This window comes from Python bivittatus, unplaced genomic scaffold, assembly GCF_059951505.1.
Source record: "Python bivittatus isolate LINGU-HERP-01145 unplaced genomic scaffold, Pbiv_v1 ctg000570_np1212, whole genome shotgun sequence".
Taxonomy (NCBI): domain Eukaryota; kingdom Metazoa; phylum Chordata; class Lepidosauria; order Squamata; family Pythonidae; genus Python; species Python bivittatus.
Window position 1 is genome coordinate 6,266,059 of NW_028277097.1, and position 21,234 is coordinate 6,287,292.

Below are 21,234 nucleotides of genomic sequence, written 5' to 3' on the forward strand. Positions count from 1 at the left end.
TGGAGTCTTGGTTTGGCTTATTTAATGACCCCACTTCCTGGGAGAAAACATTGAGAACAACTTTTCCATCCTCAGCTTTGTTGTGTTTACCTTGCTGTATGATACTTAGAACTCTGGATTCCACCTGTGTCTCCTGTCTTTTCCTTTGGATTTGACTCTTGTCTATTGGATTCCTAGTCTCAACCTGTGCCAAGCCTGTCTTAATATGTCAGTAAAAAGGACTATTTTCTTCTCAAAGTTCTGCCTGGCATCCAGCTTGCTATCTGGTTGGCTGGCAGCCAGCAGTGCTGGCACAGAAAAGTTGGCTGGTTTCCTTCCTTGTAGTTCAGAGCAACAAAAGCTTTTTCTGTGATGAAGAAAGTTTGTGATATTGTTCAGTCTCATTCATTACCTGGGTTGCAAAGCTAAACTTACTTGTCTTCAGCTTTGCTTCCTCATCTATGGACCTTGAGGCTATACAGTACTTTTTGGTTCAAACATATGCAACTAATAATTACCTATCTCAAGCTTAAATGTTTCATCATTTTGAACTGAATCTAGGCTTTTTTGGTATTTCATGGGAAACAAAAGCTTCCCAGATCTTAATGAAAGTTTTTCAAGTCATCCATTTCATATTTTTTTTAATTCAATGTACACAGAATGTTTTTGTCACAGCTGGGGTCATGGAGAGAAGCTGGACATAAGCCACTGGACACACCAAATACTCAGGACTGAAGAGCAAATCAGAAATTGAGAAGAAAGACCAGTTACAAATGTCCCCTTATACCCTCCTTGCCTGGGAGGAACCAGTGACCAGCCTGAGTGGGTGGTCCTTCATGGAGAAACTTCCTCTGTTTTGGTTCTTTTCTATGATTGCAGTGTTCAGCTCTGTGGTTCACCACATGAAGCATCTGTCTCCAGATCCTTATCCCGCCTGACATACTGATGCACAATTGTGGATTTAAAAGTCCAGTGTCCTGCAAGTTAAGTTTGAGTCATTGTGATTCCATGGACACATTGATACAATTTTCTTGGTAGTAATGCAGAAATGATTTGCTATTGGCTTCTTCTGGGATATATTTTTGATCTCCTAGTCTAATCTACAGTTCTGGAATTTCCTGCTTCCATGCAAGTATTAACCAGCCTTGACCCTGCTTAGCTTCCAAGCCCAGTCAAAATACAAATGTGAAAAGGAGTGACCACCTTCAACAAAAGGTATTTATTTTTAAATATGGGTACAATTTCCACTTCTTTTAAAGAGAGATCTCATTCCTCACATCTGAGTCCCATACACATTCCTATCTATCTATCTATCTATCTATCTATCTATCTATCTATCTATCTATCTATCTATCTATCTATCTATCTAAAGGAGTGAGCGGCTCTATTCTACTTCCAAGCTTTCCAGGGAATTGCTGGGAAAATTTTTGCAATAAATTTTTTAATAAAAAGAATTCTTCCTTTTCCTTTTATTAAAAATATATTTACAGTAGTGCAAAATAAACAGACATTTTAAAATGTCCCTTGCAGGTTTTCTACCTCTAGAAGTGAGCCATGCTATTCCCAAGAAGTGTCTAAGAAAGCAGTTCTGGATTCTACAATCTCCTATGAAGGATAGTATACAAACTTCTGTGTTACAAAGATGACATCTGGTGGCTAGTAAAGAATGATATGGCAATGCACATTTTCTTGGAACTAAGTCCACCAAATTCCACAGAATCTATTTCTGAATTATGTACTGGATTTCACTGAGAGCCTATATACACAGTTTTTAAATGTACAGCACCCAACATACTATAAATATTTTCAGTACTGAAAAAGGAAAATGAGGTCATCCATTATTCTCAAGTATATAAAAGCATGTCTGCTTTTGAGTATATTCAATTACAAATTAACTCCACTTCTATTTTTAAACTTCACTATTGAAGTGTCTCTAAGGATGTATGTATGCTTTTTTAAAGCATTTCTTTGACACTTTCCCTATGAAATACAAGAATTTACAATATACAAAATCAAAATGTGTACAGTTCAACATGCACTGACGTTGGGTGTTGGTTCAAATTGTTTGGGCGCTTTTGCCATAATTTTATACTAGGAACAGATAGAGAGTACAAACAAGAAACCTGAGCAATTGATAGCACATCTTATCACGGTTTTGATCATAACTTTAGACAGTGGAATCTCTGCCAAGAATATTTTTAGGGAAAATAGGTTCTCAAGCAGACAGTACCTGCAGATGATCTGCTGATATATTTGGGGAATACCTTGAGAACCCAGATAAGTGCCCTTTTGTTTATGAGAACATTGCTCTTATGCAGCATTTTATTTTTTTATTTTTTTATTTTTTTATTTATTTAATATGCTGCCCATCTCCCCCAGAGGGTGGGGGGTGGGCTGCTCACAGTTAAAATCAAATCTCAAAAAGTTAAAAATTGGTTTTTTCTCCATCAGTTTTCATTCAAGTTTTTGAAATAAAATGTCAGTTAAATTCTTATGTTTAGTTACAAGGTGATCAAGGGGTGAATGTCCCATCTTTCATTGTATAATACTCTTTCCTTGTTTCCATGTCTCCATTAAATCTTGAAGGAAGACACCCATGGGAAACGTCTTGAGGGAATCTTTTTTAAAATTATTAAATTACTGGTCATTTTTAGTACCAGTTGTCTCTTCCCAGCTCTTATTAATTGAGATAAAATGACACTCTAATCAGGTATTGCAATGTAAATAACATAATTCTGTATTAAACGTGACTTAGTGATTGCAGATTAATGTTTGATTTGTTCCAGGAGCCATTGAATTCCATCCAACAGTCCAACCAGTGTGGCAGCTTCAGTATCCTGAACCTGTAAAATCCAAGAAAAAGGCAGATGTTGGAACATTATACAGAACTAAAACAATTATTGTGGAGGTTGCAATCATCCTCAAAGAATTTCTGAATTTTTGTAACGATCCTAATAACCATCAAATTCTGTGGCCATTGCTATCGCATCTTGTAGCAGTCATGAAACTTAATTACATTAATTATCTAATTACATGAATGTGGGAAATGTGCTTCCTTAACCTGTTGTCAATCAGTTTTGTAATGCAAAGTTGACTAAAATGCAGGATACTTAAAATGTGCTTTAAAACTGAAAAACGAACTAGCAGCAGCCATTCCATCCAGCTGAATAAGAGAGGGAGAAGAAAGCAGAATTAAGCAGGGCTGTTGGCTCTTTTCATTAGTCACTTAAGAGCAGCCATTTCAGATTATCTGAACATTTTCAGCACTAGCTGTTCATTATATTCAGTACCAATGAAGAACTGGTATCTGATGGGTTTTTCCTCCTCCACCCATCCTCCTCCTCTGTGTGTCATGTTTTTAGATTATAGGCTTGAGGGCAGGAATATTCCTACTCTGAACTATATAAACTACTCTGGCAGTGTGTATGTGTGTCTGAATACCTGCTTAGATAAATGAGTATAAAGCTTCAAAAATATTAAGATACCATCCATGGTCGGTCAACCAGGTTTAGTTGGAGCTGATGTGCCAGGTAAATACAAGGAATCCTTTCCATCCTAGCATTTGAAATGCAGGACAGAATCAACAGAGGTCTGGTTGAAGGCCCAAGTGTTGGGTCAAGCATCGCTGCCATCCGAGCAAATTCAGTTTGACGATTGTGTCCTGCAAAGAGAGATGGTTGTTTCATTCACCTCTACCTGATGCACTTGAACATCCTCCTTTGAAAAATGCCAGCATCATTTAGAAACCCTTACTTTTATGAGCCTCAGCGTCTGCAACATAGATGAACCCATCAGCTACCCTGCACACATTCTGAACATGTTCAATTAGATTATACTGTGTTGTCCCATCCACTTTGCTCACTTCATAGAACATCTTGTTGATGGAATTTGTATCCGCTTTGTCTCTCTGCCTTTCTTTGCTGGGGGGGAAAAACAGTACTAATTATTTCAAAGACTCTGGGAAAAACTAAAGCAAGGGTACATGAGTTCTTTTGGTATTCGTGGCTTGATGTGGGCCTTGTGAAATGTATCAGGGGTTTCTATGGCTGGGGAAAAGAGAGATGTGGGTATGATCAACATGGAAAATGAGCATATCCAGCATTAAAAAGATTTTTTTCTTAAGTCAATTCTTCTTTTCATTCTCCTGATTTCCTATCAATTCTCTTCTATCTTATAAAACGGTGTATGTGTGCCTTTGACTCAGTGTTGATTCCTGGTGACCAAACTAATCCCTGCAGTTTTCTTGGCAACATTTTTGGAAGTGGTTTGCCATTTCCTTCTTATCCTTCTTAGGGTTGAGAGAGAATGACTGGCCCAAAGTCACCCAGTTGGCTTCATGTCTAAGGCAGGATTAGAAGTCATGGTCTCCCAGTTTCTAACCTAATGCCTTCACCACTGTACCAACCTGGCTCTCAGTCATAAAACTAGTTAATTTTAATTTACTGCAAATTGACCACAGCTGAGAAGGGGAACAAGAATCACCCAAAAAAACCCTTGAACGGGTCTCATATCCTCATCCCACCCCAGCTGTGCAGCCTTGGTTTAAAGGATCTTATGACAAATGGCTTAGAAAGAACAATATGGTCTCTTCAAGGCCAAGTGGTATACTACTAAATAATTATCTTGTCCATTTTGGCATTGGAGAACTGCTGTTTGAAAAATATGAGGATATGATTCCTAATTCCAGATGGATGTAGGGACTGAGTCATTCAGAGCAAAGGATTATATCTAGAAATATTCTTTAAAGAACTCTCCAAGGCAAATAACGTTTTCAATAGAAGAGAATATCTATAGTTCAGGGATGAACTGTGGAGTTCTTGGTGCTCTCTGAACTTGATTGTTTGCTTGCAGATGTTTCATTACCCAACTGGGTAACATCATCAGTTGGGTAATGAAATGCCTGCAAGGAAACAACCAAGCTCAGAGAGCATCAAGAACTCCCAAGAACTTTTTGAAATCAGTTTTGTTTGCCCTAGAACAGACTCAATAAATCTTACCTAGTTTTTGAATACAGCGTCAGAATGTTAAACTTCTGGCCATTCAAATGAAATGTGACTCCGGAGCCTATTCCTATTACAGGAAAAGGAAAAAATACATGCAGTATATAAATAAGAACATCTATTTATAATGAAGAATGTATTCAGTCTGTACAAAAGCCTGAAATCCGTTATTTCTGGATGCCTGAAGATGCTTTGCAGTTGTGTATCACAATTAATCTAACTGGTTAGATGAGATGATTAAAAATCTTTATCTGCAAAGAAAATGTCCACACCTGGTTGAGGAGGATTTGCTGCATCTCCTGTTCCTATCATATAGATTTGAAAATTATTGTAAATATTTCTTGAAAAATGATTTTAATCCTTTTTCTCATGCTAAATTGAAACTATGTGACAATAGATCTCAGAATGGATAAAAATGGTTTTATGGAAGATTTAGATAGCTGCTGGGATCTTTGTTAGATCAGCTAATGGACAGTATCAATTATCCATTAGTTGATCTAACCTAAAGACCCCAACAGTTTTTATCATTTTCTATGTTAAAATATAAATACAGTTTGTCACTTGACGCCCACTGGCAATATTTACAATTACATTTATTAACATCTTCATTTGGACAAGCAGCATTTTCAGCTTCAGAGACACCTAAGTTATTAGAAGGGATCATTAAATCCTATGAGACCAAAAGGCCACAATCAGTCATTATAAAAATCTATTATCAAAAAATCAATTTGATATGCAAACTTTAAGACTCATGGAATAAAAAACTGGAGACCTCCATTTTTGCCCATACAATGGGAAAACATTTTAACCTTAATACCAAAAACTTCATTGGATCTTAGATTATGGTTTATACAAAAACAAAAAAAAATACTACTTTAGATTCTTGGACCCAAATGCGGTGTTATAGAAAAGGAATGAATAAACCAGAATAACCAGAATTACATTGCCTGGAAGCATATGTTTTTGCAACATCCCAAACTTATGTTTTGGGAAGAAGTGGTTTCATATGTTAATTTACTCTGAAACAAAGTTTAATATTTTCAAATGCACACATTATTTTGAAATACATACTTACTACATGGAAATGGACAGTTGGACAATAAAATCTTTGTGCCCTTACTATTGCCCAACAGATCAGTTCTTCAAAATTGAAATGTCAGATTTAGGGCCCCAATTACTCACTGGACTGAACAGTGGATGTTACTTGCATCTTATGAACAAATTGCTATAGATGTAGATTGTTTATGGACGATTACAATGAAATATGGTAAACTTTTCTTGAAACTTATATAAAAAAGTATGTATGTGTGTGTATACACACACACACATCTATATATGCATGAGAAGTGATCTTATAATTGCATTTTCTCTTTTTAATTTTTTTCTGTTATGATTTTCTTTCTGTTCTGTTTTATTAAATTAATAAAGGAGACTAAATAAATAAAAACCCTTGTGTAATAGATAAATCAGCCTTTTACCAGGCTTGGGAAAGATGGATTAAATTTATGGATCAATTTCTCTTCCTTTAAAGCCAATACAAAAAAATTTATGCAACAAGAAACTGGTTAGCCATTAAGGTGACACCTGCCATACGCACCTTGTTGCAAACCCCAAAACTATGGCTGTTAGCTAGGTTGTGAAACATTAGGCTGAGTTAAAAGATATTTTGTAACAGACCCAAAGAGATGTACTGTAGTTCATAGGCCAAATTCTTAAATTCAGTATTGTTCTTCATCTTGTTTGTTTTCTTGTTTTCCGACAAAAGGAAAACTATATTACCATGTATTTGTCTAGAAGGCATGCCAGCTAGTGGCAGAATTTCTGGACTTCCCATCATTTTGTATACCAAAGATTGATCCAAATCTTCCAAACCAGGCCCAAACATAGCAAAGCGAGGCTCTGCCTGTGTGATCAGTGACTGCAGAAAAGAAGGCATGGTGCCGTACATAGGCCAGTTGGGTTTCAAACACCTTTTATGGAAGGAACAGCATTTTTTATACCTGCATTAAAAAAATAAAAAACACCAGCAATCAGCATTAGTTGACAATGTACATGAAACATGATGTATTGGTGTATTACTTTCTTCCTTAGCAGCTTCTCCCATAAGAACTGATGTCTTGGGGCGGGGGAGGAATTGGCTAGGAAAAATGTAAAATGCGGTAAAATGTAATTTTCTATCATACCACTGGAAATTATGACATTATAATATTTTATACTGACATAATATAATATAGTTGGGTAATGACATTTGGTAGCAAACATGTTGCCAGTGTTAAATAAATCCTCCTAGAAACAGCAGTAGTAATTTAAAAGTGAGATTTTAACAAAACATTATAACCTTTTAAAAGTCTAAAGCAGTGTTGTCCAAACTTGGCCACTTTAAGATGAGTGGACTTCAACTCCCAGAATCCCCCAGCCAACACTGGTCTAAAGGGTTGGATTTACTTAAGTCCCACTGACTAATTAAATCCTATTGCACTTCCTCAGATGCTTATTGTTCTGTTGCTGTATTTATTCTCTGCATTTTCCCATGGAGCTCAGTGCAACTTATAGAGTATTCCTTTCTTTAATTTTATCCCTGTTAAGTAGGCTAGACTCAGTGAAAGTCAGGGCATCTGCAGGGGAGCTTAAATACAGCCAGGATGGTGGGAGCAACCGGGAAATTGAAGCTCGGTCTCTTTTCAACATGCATCCTAAGTATTTTAAAAAGAGGCAAGGATTCAGTCACACCATCACACCCATGATTTGACTTTTTTGACCTTCACTGAGGATGATCATGGCAGAAGTACTGGTTCAAAATCACCTTGTGGTTTCCATCGCAGAATATGGATGAATCTCGGTCTCCTTGAACCTAGATAAACACTCCTTACCCCACACTTTCCTTCTAAAATTTAACCACAGTTTATCAAATAACCCAAGATACTGAGAAAAAAACTCCCTAATGTAAGTGTTCAGTATTGGACCAATTGCACAGAGGTGGTCTCTCCTTCACAGGACATATTCAAGGGGAAGCTGGACAGCCATCTCTTTGGGATGCTTTAATTTGTATTGAAAATGGGCCTGGACTCAATGACCTCAGCAGCCCTTTACAACTCGTATGATTCTGTGGATTGGCTGAGTTCACACAGCATGCTAAGCCACCAACCTGATCTATAAACCAACACATTAAGCCAAACCCAAACAACTCATATTCTGACTTCATGCAGTGTGAATACTGCATAGCTAATGAGTTTAATAAAATGGCCTTGAAAATGAGAGCCTGCAAAGCAATTCATATTGTGGAGTCCTTGGGGTTCTCCGAGCTTGGTTCTTTTCTTGCAGATGTTTTGTTACAGCAACTAGTGCTGAAGATGTTAGCTAGCTGTGTAATGAAACGTTTGCAAGAAAAGAACCAAGCTTGAAGAACCCCAAGGACTCCACACTTCAACCCTGAGCTACACATATTCGCTTCTATTGGCAATTCATATCCAACGAAAATTTTTATTTTGGAGTAAACGCGCACGGAATTACTTTGTTACTTTACTTTACACCATTACATGGTCAAATACTTACGCTGCCATGAAATTGTATGGGCCCATATTATCTAACTCAGCAAAAGGCTGGTTAAATATCTTTGCATCTGGCAGAGATTCCCGATCTACTGAATTCCAGGAAGGAAGATCCCGGATGAGGAAATATCTCCAAAGCAAGGGATCTTGGATTGTTATCCTCCAGTAGAGGTTGGTGCTTCCCAAGTAAATCAGATCTTTTGGTGTGAGAAAGGACATAATGTATAATTTCACATCTATCTGTAAATGAGACAATAACATGCGGTCAAGCCAAAACAAAAATAGTTGGATTAAAAACAAAACCAAACCCGTGACTGCAAGGATAATTGCAGAATTTTACGGAAAGCTCTCCTGTTTACAAGACAAAAGCAGTGTCCATTAACATTTGGAGGATTTGAGAGGAATTCTGGATCTCAGACTTTTCATCAAAAACTACAGCGGGTCTGTGGCTCTCCATAGATTGCTAACTGCAACTCCAGGCATTGTCCACCATTAACTATGTTGGCTGGGAGTTGTAGTTCAACAATATTCGGAAATAGTTTTTAAAAAACAGGGTATTTTTACATGACTGAAAATATCAAACTAGCCCACTTTCAGTAAACCAAGCAAAGCTCTGTTTCCAATTCTCCAGCACCCCTCCGCATTATGCTAGAGCAGTGCTTCTCAACCTTGGCAACTTTAAGATGGGTGGACTTCGACTCCCAGAATTCCCCAGCCAGCCATGCTGGCTGGAGAATTCTGGGAGTCGAAGTCCACCCATCTTAAAGTCGCCAAGGTTGAGAAACACTGTCTTAGGCAATCGACAATTTTATTTCCAGACACGAAGATCGAATTATCTGAGATGCTACCCTCGCATTTAAACACGGTGCCTAATTTGACTTCATCTGGAGAGTAAGGTATCAGCTGGAGAACAAGATCCTAACAAATTTCCTGCATCGCCCCGGCTTTTTGGCCACCGAAGAAGAGCGGCCAGAGGACGCGCCTCCGTCGGAACCCCCGAACAGCGTCGCTCGCGTTTTGTGAATGAAGCTGAGACTCGCCTCGCCCGCTGACTGGGGAAGAGGGCGATTGGATGAATAAGGATCCCGCCCACAGCGCCGTGGCCAATGAAACGGCGAAAGGGAGTCGCCGAAGGACGCGACCTTCTCCCTCCCCAGCGCAACTGGAAGCAGCCGCGTTGGAGCTTGTGCGGCGTCGCCGTCCTTACCGGCAGGGCTTCCAGGGCGCTGGGCGGGCCTGCGGCCGCCCCTGCCGTCTCCTTCTCCTCCTCCCCCGGGGTGCCACCGGTGTTTCCCCGCAGCCTCGCCCGAGGCCCCCACTTGTCCCGGAGGAGTTGGAGGCTGCTGCGCAGCGCGCTTTCCAAGGCGCGCCAGTCCCCTCCGTGGGTGGCGGACATGGCGGGCCGCGGAGCTGCGCCTTGTTCTGGGCGGCCTCGCGAAAAGGACGGCCGCGGAGCTTCGGCTCGCCTCCGCTGCGGTGCGGCTGGGGCTGAGGAGCGGGCGGGCAGAGCGGTGCCGGCGGAGGGAAAGCGCGGAGCGCAGCGCGTCTCTCTGCGCGACCTCTCGCAGCCGACCGTTCTTCTGCCAGTGGAAACGGCTGGGTGGATCAGGCGGTCCCTTCCCCTTTCCTGCGTCCCGCCTTCTGCCGAGACGGCCCCGCCTGAGGATGCTCAGCCTGACCGCCCCGAGGCCCGGCGCGGCATTTCAGTATCGCGAATGTTGCTGAAGGAGGGTTTTTAGTACCGCATTTGTTTCAGCCTCTTCGCCAGTTCTCAGGACGTGGCCACTTTCACAGAATATTCCTTTACATTTTTTTTTTCATGCGCTGAAATCTCTAATCCAGGAAACAGGATGGGAAAAAACCCCAAATACTGAAATATGTATTTCCTTCCATTGTAGAATGAACGATATGTTTTGTTCCATCTTAACAGATGACTTTTTACCCTGAATGGAGTCTTGGGGATTATTTGTAATACTTCACACAGGGCCACCTCCACCCCTGAAAATGTTGCGGAGAGAAGCTACACTAAACAACACTGTCTAAGTTTATGCATCCTTTCAACACCATGGGAAACAAGTCTGGGAAGAATAGGGCAAAACAAGCAAAAGGAGTTTGTGCATCTAGAAGCCACAAAGGGTACTGAGAGCCTGCAGGAAATGCACCTCTGGAGTATGGCATGATTTCATCCTTCTGGCGCAGGAAGCGAAGACAGCTTATGAGGGATTTCTTGGTAGCTTTGCAGAAGAGCTACAAGGGCTGGGCAGAGCCCGTTAGTACAAGCAAACCACCTTGAAAGGTTAAGCAATCAGTGTTCTGGGGAAGGCTGACATGGCTGCTTTGAGAGCTGTCTCAAGACAGCCTTCCTGCATTCTACTGGGACCACCACCAAAGCTCCATGGCTGTGCATCCTTGTTTAGACAGCCAGGGATAGTTTTTGAAGCAGCTCAATAAACCTTCCAAGGACATGGCCACTTTTAGCACCGAGGAGGCACCTTATTTTGTGCTAACGTTCTTTGCAAGGAACATCTTTTGGGTGCTTTGCATAGCCCTAACCAAAGATCCTGATCTGTCTTACATAGACAAATCTCTTAGCAGCCTGCCCCCTAAAAGCGGTCTCCTGCCCCCTTTCCTCTTCCTTTTATTCTGTGTAAATGTGTTCTCTTATAAATTTTAACTACTGTATATATTTATTGTTTTAATCTGTTATAAGCCGCCCGGAGTCCCCCATTGGGGGGAGATGGGCGGGGATAAGTTGAAAGAAAAGAAAAGGAAAGAAAAGAAAAGGAAAGAAAGAAAAAGAAAGAAAAAAAGAAAGAAAGAAAGAAAGAAAGAACCAGATTCCATCAAGGTTTTAAGCATTTAAACACTGATTCCTCAAAGATTATTAGCAGTCTACAACTACTCCAGCAAAAAGGCCCTGATCATCTTTTTGTGGCCTGGGCCACACTGTTATAAATATATGTGGATCCACGTATGTATGACAGCTGACGGTTGCAGAGCATAGCAGTCACACAATGGCCTCACTGGAGGGAGTGCAGCTTACATTTTCAGCCCTCCCCTCTTTCTGACACTCGTTTCTTTCCTCAAAAAAGTGAAAGGATGCGAAATCTAACAATGTCTTAAGCAAACTTTTTACTCCCCAGACTAGGCAGAAAATTGCAGCATGAGTATTTGGCAGCTTTTCCTATCCCTCATGAAAACCTTAGGAAGTTCTAGAGATGCAACAAGAGTGTGGGCTTGGGGCCATATACAATCCATAGGTGCCCCCTACTTAAAATCAATTTCTAGCCCAGTGTTTTTCAAGCTTAGCAACTTCAAGAAGTCTGGACTTCAACTCCCAGAATTCCCTAGCCAGCATGCTGGCTGGGGAATTCTGGGAGTTGAAGTCCAGACATCTTTAAGTTGCTAAGCTTGAGAAACACTGTTCTAGCCTTTAAAATGACCCTTCTGAAATTCTCCCAAAGTAACTTGTACCATAGTTCCAACAATTTCTGTACAACTGAAATCAAGAAACACAGCACTGAAAGCTCACTTTAAAAGGTATGTAACCGTACTGCAACAGTAAAACAAATTTCTATCATTTCCTTCAGTTTAATGCTTGCTTTCAGTACACACATCATCTGCTTATGTCAGTTAGGATGACAGTTGTTTAAAATAGTCCAATATGCGCTTAGCGTTCTTTGTATCCCAACCATGTGATCTTAAAGGTCCTTCACACACTGCTATGTATTTTGTTAACATTTTCTCTCCAATTTCCTGGAAGTCCAAGATGTTGCTGTGTGAACTGCCCGGCGATTCTCTACGCAGTTCTGTCTCTGTGCCCTGATCTGGCTTCTCTTCTCCACAGTACTTCAGCCCCCAGTAACACATTTCTCCACAGTACATCATTGCCAGCAGATGGGTATCGCTAAAAATACCTGCCAGAGGGGGAAGAGAAACAAGTTTGGGTCAAATAATCCCTAAGCCTGGTTAGAGCTACTCTCTCTCCTTTACCAGTAGCTGGAGAGAAAAAGCCTGCATTACGTTATCAACTGCAGCGAACTGGAAGAGACTGAAACGTGTATTCATTCTAATATAATTTATCTGTTTTGCATATATGGGGCTTTGGAATCCAGTTGTGAGCTTACAACTGAAGTTAGTCTAGATCAGTGTTTCTCGAACTTGACAGCTTTAAGATGTGTGGATTTCACTTCCCAGAATGCCCCAGCTAGCATGGCTGGCTGAGGAAATTCTGGGAGTTAAAGTCCACACATCTTCATTGCCAAGTCTGAGAAACACTGGTCTAGATTCAATGGGCGAGTAAGCAGGAGTTTATGACACTGATTTTAAAAGGCATTCCACTGGGTGTCTGAGAGCTACCGGACTCAGTTGAAGGAATAAAGACTGAACTAATTTAGGATCCATATATTTAGACAAGCACATTTCCACTACCAGCCACGCTATCCATTGAGACTGGCTGAAGAGCCTGTTCTGTTGTTGTTCTTGCAGAGGGCTAGAAACCCACACCTGGCTGCCTGAAAACAGGGACTTCTTGATGAAGGTGCTGCCATTTATTTATCTGGTCAGTTTTATAGGCCCTCTTTCATGCAGGAGCTGAAGGCTTCTTATTTTTCTCCACAAACACGCCTGGGAGGTAGTCTGGGTTAGAGTGCCTGGTCCAAGTCATCTAATGAGCTTCTGTGGCTGAGGGTGGACTAGAACCTGGGTCTCCACAGTGTCAGCAATCTCTTAACCGTTTACACCACACTGTCTCTCTTATTTAATTACCATATCATCTCTCTTTATCATGTTTCCTCCCTATAGAAGCATAGCAGCCCCTGACTGGGTCATGAATTATATAAGTTTGAGAGACTGCTAGAAAACCAAAGCCTTCCTCAAAGTGAAACCATCTTTTAAAAAAAATGTTTTTAATTATCTTTTTGCTTTAACCAGATGTTTTAATTTTTAAATGCTGATGACACACTTTTACATTTTTGTACATTCTGAATTTTGTTTTGCTAAGAGAACAGCAAAATATAAATAAAAGCAGGATATGAAATCGGTGAACTGCAGCTGAGAACACTGCAGCATGGAAATCAACTAGCCAAATTAAAACATCTGTATTTCTATATATTTGTGTGTGTGTGTGTGTACGTACACTCAGCTTTCATCCTATATTTATTTATGCAGTTGGCAAAAAAATCCGTTTTTGCACAAAACTGAGAATTTTTATCCAAAACTATACAGAACGCTTTGAGCTAAAGAAAGCTATGGAAAGATAATGTTTTTTTGGGTGAGGGAATTAAAGGGTAGAGTGAGGAAGGATCCTGGATAAGACATGAAGCAATCACTGTATTAAGCAATAATTGTATTACAGAATTTCCTAGTTCCCAGTTGATTTATTTTACTGTTCATATCACTAGATGATGTGGATGAGATAAAAATAAGACCTGAAGCATCTGACAATAATGTGCAAATAAATGCTTCCCACTTGCAATGTTAGCAGATTTCTCTGCAAAGTGCCTTTATTTCAAAGTGCAGCTGAGAATCCTTTCTGCTTAGAAGAAGCATTAATACTGAATACTCACCTTCATTGACCAACATAGCTGCGCCTGTTTCCTGAACTAGGAATTCCTCATTTGGGTTGTCAGAACATCTAAAATCAAGCATCTTTATCAAGTAATGGATTCCTTCCCTAAGGAACTGAAGGGAAACACAAAGGGCATTTCAGATAGCCTTTTTAATACATAGTCTCCAGAACAGAACAATCTTCTACAATCACATGAACCTGATTTCCACGCTATGAAAGAATACCCTTATTGTATTATTTACTTTCTACTTATCAGCAGACTCAAAAATAAGAGTCTATGGCAACAAGAGGAATGTACTGATGGATGTTGTCAATACATATCTAAGCCAAGTGCAAGTGTTTGTGTCTTAGAAAGGCCTAAGTGGTTCAGGACTTGGGTATGGGATCAGCGGCTTCATCCCTTGCCCACTGCCTGGCAATTAAAAGTTAGCACAGAGATCTACCTGAATGTGCTGCTGTGCAGTAACCAAGAGAGCTTTTTTTTTCTATACAGGTGCCCTGCGCAAGAAATGTTCTCTCTGCCTACTCACAGCTGATGCCAAATCTTGCTAGCTTTTAGCACTGACTAAGGACCCATCTGCTCAGGCTTGAGGTGGAACATATGCTGCTGATATCACAGCTATGATACTATTATGTGATTTTTAACTTTTGTAATTTTATATGGCTCCATTTGGTATTTTATTGTACTTGACTTTTTACAAAAAAAACCTAAATTCTTCTATAAAGAACTTATAAATTCATACCAAAAAACGTCTTTATTTACTCCAGAACAAAGAAAATATAGGAAGCAGTTTCTACTGAGGGAGATCCCTAGGTCTGTCTTCACAAACTGCAGTACTGTACTTTCTTTGACCTGAGCATCCTCCAGATTTGCAACTCCCAATTCCCAGAATTCTCAGCAATAATCATGCTGGCTAGAGAATTCTGGGAGTTGAAATTCATATACCAGAGGAACATATGTTTGCCTCAGTCATGATCAGGTCCATAGTGTAAGGGGACAAGGGGGAAAATTCCTTTCATGCCAAGACACAAATCTTGATCCACTGCCTGTTATTTGTACTAGAAAAAAAAACTAAAGAGTTGTCAGTTTCTCATAGTGCAAATTTCAATAGACATCTTGTGCATCTAATTGCCCCTGGAACTTATTTTGAAAAAAGGATATTATTCTTACAGGAGTGGCCAGTACATTTATTATGATGGAATGGGAAAACATACCTTTTTAAGTGAATCAGTCTCCTTCCTCAACCATTCCTTTCTTCCTTTAACTGTGTGGCAAAACATGTAGATTAAGGCACCTCTTCTCCAATAAAGGCATTCCAGCAACTCAAGTCCAAGCACTTCAACTGGCTAAGAAAAGATGCCCATCAGTGAAAATTCTTGAGCTTCATATAAAAGAGGGGAACGCAGCACACTTCTAGCATGTAGGTAGAGCAAGTCCCTATAAAACAGGGGTCAGCAACCTTTCTAAGTGGCTGGCACCATCAGGCAATTTCACTTAGTATGGTGCGGCCAAAATATAAAAAAGAAAATTAAAGTATTAGAAATCTTTAAAAGTTCAAGAAGGCCAGACTCATGATATCTTGAAAAAACTATTCTCAATTCTGGCCATTTTTAACTTTAACAACTAAGTCTGTTACTATTTGGAAGTCAACAGGGCATAATCTAAGGTGTTACATGTGATATGGTGCTCATGGGGATTACAACACCAACTTCAACTACTAAAAAACATGTGTTTTGTACTTGCTAAAAGTTAACAAGAAGTTATATGGCTCAAGAGAGCCAATCAGACATTAAGTTAGCTTATACTGATCTCACAGAGTAACACACCACTGGGTGTGATATGTTGCAAAACACACAACAAAGAGTACAGGAATGAAAGATTAACAGAAGTTATTTGAAGATGGAAGGGCTCTATTCATTGTTATTCATCATATTCTTGAGCAAAAAAGTCCTATTTGAGTGATTGTGGCTGGCTTAATACTTACTTCTTGGGAAATGCCACTTTCATTGACCAAGACCTCGGGCTCAGAAAGTGCACAAATTAGTTCCTCAACTTTCTGCAGAGAGGATTCTTCTGGGAACTCTTCATCAACAAGCTGGTTTTCTTCAAAATATGTGATATCCAATAGTGCCTTTAGAGAGATTGAAGAGTTTAGTTTTGTAAGATGCAGCCTGCTTAGACCTTCCTAACTGATAGTTGATTTGCTAAGAAATGTTATGGCTACTTTAAATTAAAGGTGGATTTTAAGTTCACCTTTACTCTGAATTTCATTTGGTGCACTCTTATTACTAAAACAGCTATTTAAACAAAAGTACAAAATTGAGTCATCAGTTATGAACTGGATTCAATCTACCGAAGGGTTCATGGCTCTGGAACTAGAAATTTTTTTTTTTTTGCAGATCACAGGGAGAAACGGCTGTTCTCCCAGCAGAAGAACCCCATTGGCCATAATTCTGTGCTCCACACGATCAAGTTATTCCACTGAGATCGCTTGAAGCAGTCTTGGGGAAAACACCTTAGCAAATCTAAGAGCAGAAAAAGGTCTAACCACAGGCTGCACAACTTTTTGGGCTGATGTGGCATTTGGCTTCTTGAGTGCTGTGCTGGGCAACACATGCTAACAAATGGGCGGGACCAGGAAAAAACAGAACTGGTTTTCATTAACCGTGTCTAATATGATTGATTATTCCCCATGCTGGCTGGAGAATTCTGGGAGTTGACGTCCACATGTCTTAAAGATGCCAAGTTTGAGAACCACTGCTAAGATGCACAATGCTGGCATAGCACTTACGTAGCTTTTTAAATTGCTTTTAATAACCTGTTTAGAAAAACATTATCTGCAAAATATGTGATCTACATAGTTCCAGCCACAACTGAAAAAGTGTACTGAAAACAGCTTTAATCAAATGAAGATCTCAGAGTACAAGTACAGTCCCAAGTCATTCAGTTCATTTTCAGTATTTTAATAACTAGTTCAATGGCTGGATAGGTTGGTCTGGGCTAATCATACATTTAAACATACAGGCCTGACTTTTATTCCCAGTGCCATTAAGTTTAGCTCTATTCTAATTCAAAACAATTGGCATGAGAATTCAATCAATGGATTCAATATTCTTTTTGTATTTTATTCTGAATGTCTCCCTAACTTCCGTTATCAATTAAGCTTAGTGTGTTTTGGTTTCAATGAACCATAATCCGAAGCGTGATGAAAAGGCTTTAATTTATAATACCTGCGTATAAAGTTGCATAAGTCTGGAGTGTGTGCAGCTTTCCCTGGGCTCTTCAGAAAGTTCTGCTAGGTTTTCCAGGGTAGCAGAGGCCTGGATTAAGAAAGCATCTATTGACAGAAGACAATTGATATCCCAGTAAAACAGAGCAAAATTATTGATGTAGTCAAAATATAGCAATACTCTTTTCCATGAGCAAAGTATGATAGTAAAATATCCATATTGTCTGAGGATATGTGAAGATCAGAGAATATAAAATCAGTGTACACCAACTTGCAAAAAAGATCTACTTTAAAATACCGGGACTTACAAAGTTAGCTACAGCTTGCAGTCAGCAAGCTACAAGTCACAATGGCTATATATCACCAGACAGAATCAAGAATACACAACCCCCCAGATACTGTTACTGGGGAACTGTAACTAGGGAAAACTACTGCTTCCATATCCCACTTGTAGGGCTTCCAAGAAATAGCAAGAAAGAGAACACTGGAAAGGTGACTTTGGTATGACGTGAACCCACAAAAGTTAAAGAGACAGATGGAAACCAGAAGCTGGGGAAATACAAGAACAAGGAATAGGAATTGCAATGAATTCCAGAAAGAAGGGGTTCAGCCAGTCTGGAACCAATGCCAATATGGGATGAGATGAAATTTGGCTTTCCACAGACTCCAGGAGGCAGTTATGGTGTCATCAGAATAGGACAAAGGACCAGGTTCCAAGGTATTATGGAAGAATTTAAGCTATCTAAATATTAATAAATGTTTTAAGGAGTGTTCCCCAAAGTGGTCAATACTGACCCCTAAGCGTCAATGAGACTATCCATTATTATTATTATTATTATTATTATTATTATTATTATTATTATTCATAGTGCAATTAAAGGAATATTTATTAAATTATTTTCATATAATGTTTGGGGATTGATGAACAATTTGAAACTGCATGAAGGGGTGGATGAACTGAAGTGTTCGGGGACCCTGGTTTTGAGCAAATATTTCCAAGCACAAAAATGCAAGTACAGGTGGTCCTCGGTTAATGACCACTTGTTCAGCGACCTTGCATGGCACTGAGCAAGTGGTACTTACGACCAGTCCTTGAAGTTCCAGCTATTGCAGTGCCCCCACAGTCACGATTGCGGTCTAAGTGCCCCGCAACTGGCCCGGATTTCCTACCATCACAGTGCCTCCAGTCATGTGATTGCGATTTGCGACCTTTCCTGCCAGCTTCCCACAAGCAGTCAACGGGGAAGCTGGCAGGAAGTCAGAAGTCGCAGTCACTTGAGGTCCTTGCTTAATGACCCACAGTGATTTGCTTAACGATAGTAACTGGGGACTGTCAGAACTGCCACTGCTAAGTAGCACAGTCATGTGACATTACACTTTACGACCGTATCACCTAGCAACAGAAATTCCAGTCCCAATTACCATCGTTAAGCAAGCACTACCTGTAGGTACATAAGAATAGTTTCAATATTGTACCTCTGGTTAGGCTTCAAAAGGAAGTTGGTCAGAATAGCTAGAGCTAGCTGAAGCTGTGATTTGACATACGGCTGGTAGATTTAGCAGGCATGGTGTAGCAGCTGGGTCCATTTTAAACTTTGCCTTTTTATAATTAATTTGCAACCAATCACATTTATAATCCTGCATTTCCTTGTCACTTGATAATAAACACACTCTGTTTCCTGTGTATTGGGGTCTTGCCCGCAGAATGTTGCTGAACACGTCCACGTGTGCTTGACCTGGTTTTGCAAACCCGTCATAAAATGTTTGGAGACTGAAGTACTGAAGGGTCCTGCTTGGCTAGACCAAACAAACCTCGCCTTGTAAGTCGCAAATGGGATGGAACAGGAGTTCCCTCTTACAGCTTTTTCTCCCACAGTGCCCGCTCAGCCAAACAGCGGGGCTGTCAAATCAGAGAGCTGCTGAGACCACACAACAGGTTATACCGCAACGCAAACATTGCTTTGCCGTATTTGTGGCTTTGCATTTCAAATGTATCGTTACTGTGGTTTGCAAACCAGGATCTATGGCTTAGTACGCTGTGCAAGCCCAGGCAAATGATTCAATACTGCAGTTAAACACATCGAGGCTTATCCTAACGTGTGAACCAGGCCTTTGAAGGGAGGAAACCCATCCCAAGAGGGCAGATGGGCACAAAGACGTCTAAATTCTCTAATCAGGCCACTGCAGTTAGTTGGTCCAGAGATGAAGAGAGTTCCAGTCCAGCCCATCCAAACAGCACCTCTCAGAGAGAACGTGCTCTACCACCCTTCGTGTCCAGCCTGGTCTCGCCAACGGAAAAGAGACCACGGGGTGTGAAGGTCTGGCATGCCGTGGAAGCGGCCAGCGAGACTTTATGGCAACAGGGGGACCGTATTAGGGCAGCTCCGGGAGCCGCGCCATCCCTTCTTACCGCCAAACTCTCCGTCTTCTCGCCAACGATTCAGCCTCTCTGTTAGCTCTACGAGCCGCCGCTGCAGATGAACCGCAAAGGCAGCCTCGGCCATAGGGAAGGACCTGGGCCGGGCTTAGCTTCAGTTATACACATCACATGACTCCCCTTCCCTGCCGCAGCCACGTGACCCCGCCCTCTGTCACGTGAGGGGCTTGCGCCCAAGGTTTCTCTTGTTAGTTTGGCGACGCGGCGTTTTTTCCGAGCGGAGGCGTTGGTCGCTAGAGATAGGAAACGGGTAGAGGAGCCCCTCCTTCCGTGTTGCTCGTTGCTCCCGAAAAAGCGAATTGGGGGACTGACGTGCATGGAAAGCCACCAGCGAGCTTAGGAACAGGGGCTACGCGGGAAGCTAGAGAGCATCCATAAAGGCAGTGGGGCAAACCATTTTTGTGTTTTTCTCCAGAAAATTTCATGCACAGGAATCGAGCTGTAAATGTAGAGACGCTTTACCTCTCCTTTGTGGAAGAAGGAAGGGAAAGCTGCCTTTAGAATTTTTGTTTTTTTATTTTTAAATCAGAATTGCAGATAATGAGATTGGGTGAGAAGCCCTCCCACAACAAAATATGGTGTTATACTTCTTAATGTGCGTCTTTTTCAGATTTTTTTTTCCTAAATCAAACTGCTAGAGGTCAACCAACCAACATTTTTGAATAACTGCAAGGCGCAGACAACATACACAGCAGCAATTGGAACAGAAGTGCCTGTTTCTACAAGGCCTATTTATAACTAAGCTTCACAGAGTTCACTTAAACTTTCTTCTAGAAAAATGTGTAGAGTTGTAGCTTCAATGGGAGAGGGGAAGGGGGGACTGCTGAGGGGCATTTTGAATGGGAAGTTTGATGCCGAAAGTTCAAATTAGTCTTAGGATCCCCAGGAACAATTTAACGCAAAATCACAATAAAGTATAATTGTGGCAATATACCAGTTAAAGTCTTGATACTCACATAGTGCATGCTATAGCTCAGCAAATAAAAGAACTGGATGAGAGTTTTGAATCCTTTTGCACAGTGATTAGTACTGATTATTACTTAGCCTCAGCTGAGAATAACCCTGAATTACATTGTAAACCATTATTTCAGCCTCTGCTTGCTCTTACCTTAAGTTGCACTGGATTTGGACAGGCAAACAGGAGTGCAAATTCTGAGCTGACTAAAAATGCGCATACGTGGAGGTCAAAAAAGTCAAAAGGTGACTTTGGTCACGGTCAGTCACCCTCGTGACTTTTTTGACATGATCCCCCCCCCCGCCCCCCGCAAGCACCACCAGCTAAGCTATTACGTCTGTTGGTGGATTCTAACAGGGCATGTAACAGTAGATCCATTAATTTTCAGCCTTTCAAAAACTGGACAAGTTTTTTTGCTGGATGGTAACAGCAAATTGTAAATGACCTAATGGTAATACTAATAAAAGTTAATCTAAGTCAAGATACTTATGATAAAAGTTATTTGTTAGTATGTGG

At 40.6% G+C, this 21,234-nt stretch overlaps 2 protein-coding genes across 2 annotated transcripts; both read right to left on the reverse strand.

The window, feature by feature from the left end:
- Positions 1-583: 583 nt before the first annotated feature.
- FBXO4 (F-box protein 4) lies at positions 584-10,288 on the reverse strand. The gene is made up of 7 exons (XM_088152779.1): positions 9,735-10,288; positions 8,532-8,767; positions 6,759-6,979; positions 4,977-5,049; positions 3,733-3,899; positions 3,465-3,640; positions 584-2,822 (listed from the first exon to the last, which is right to left on the reverse strand). The coding sequence occupies exons 1-7, from the start codon at positions 9,921-9,923 to the stop codon at positions 2,745-2,747; spliced, it is 1,140 nt and encodes a 379-aa protein (XP_088008905.1). The 5' UTR covers positions 9,924-10,288; the 3' UTR covers positions 584-2,744.
- A 1,810-nt stretch (positions 10,289-12,098) lies between these two features.
- On the reverse strand, positions 12,099-19,894 carry RIMOC1 (RAB7A interacting MON1-CCZ1 complex subunit 1). The gene is made up of 6 exons (XM_007426731.4): positions 19,737-19,894; positions 17,328-17,434; positions 16,082-16,228; positions 15,312-15,443; positions 14,095-14,209; positions 12,099-12,444 (listed from the first exon to the last, which is right to left on the reverse strand). Exons 1-6 carry the CDS (start codon positions 19,828-19,830, stop codon positions 12,161-12,163), a joined length of 879 nt encoding a protein of 292 aa, XP_007426793.1. The 5' UTR covers positions 19,831-19,894; the 3' UTR covers positions 12,099-12,160.
- Between the last annotated feature and the right edge of the window lie 1,340 nt (positions 19,895-21,234).

Coding starts and splice junctions, on each gene's coding strand:
- FBXO4 (XM_088152779.1), bottom strand. CDS start 9,923: ATGTCCGCCACCCACGGAGGGGACTGGCGCGCCTTGGAAAGCGCGCTG. Junction 6,980..8,531: donor CCATACAATTTCATGGCAGC/GTAAGTATTTGA, acceptor TTTTTAATGCAG/GTATAAAAAATGCTGTTCCT. Junction 3,900..4,976: donor ACGCTGTATTCAAAAACTAG/GTAAGATTTATT, acceptor TTTCCCCCCCAG/CAAAGAAAGGCAGAGAGACA.
- RIMOC1 (XM_007426731.4), bottom strand. CDS start 19,830: ATGGCCGAGGCTGCCTTTGCGGTTCATCTGCAGCGGCGGCTCGTAGAG. Junction 16,229..17,327: donor TTATGCAACTTTATACGCAG/GTATTATAAATT, acceptor ATCTCTCTAAAG/GCACTATTGGATATCACATA. Junction 12,445..14,094: donor AGCTATGTTGGTCAATGAAG/GTGAGTATTCAG, acceptor CCCCTCTGGCAG/GTATTTTTAGCGATACCCAT.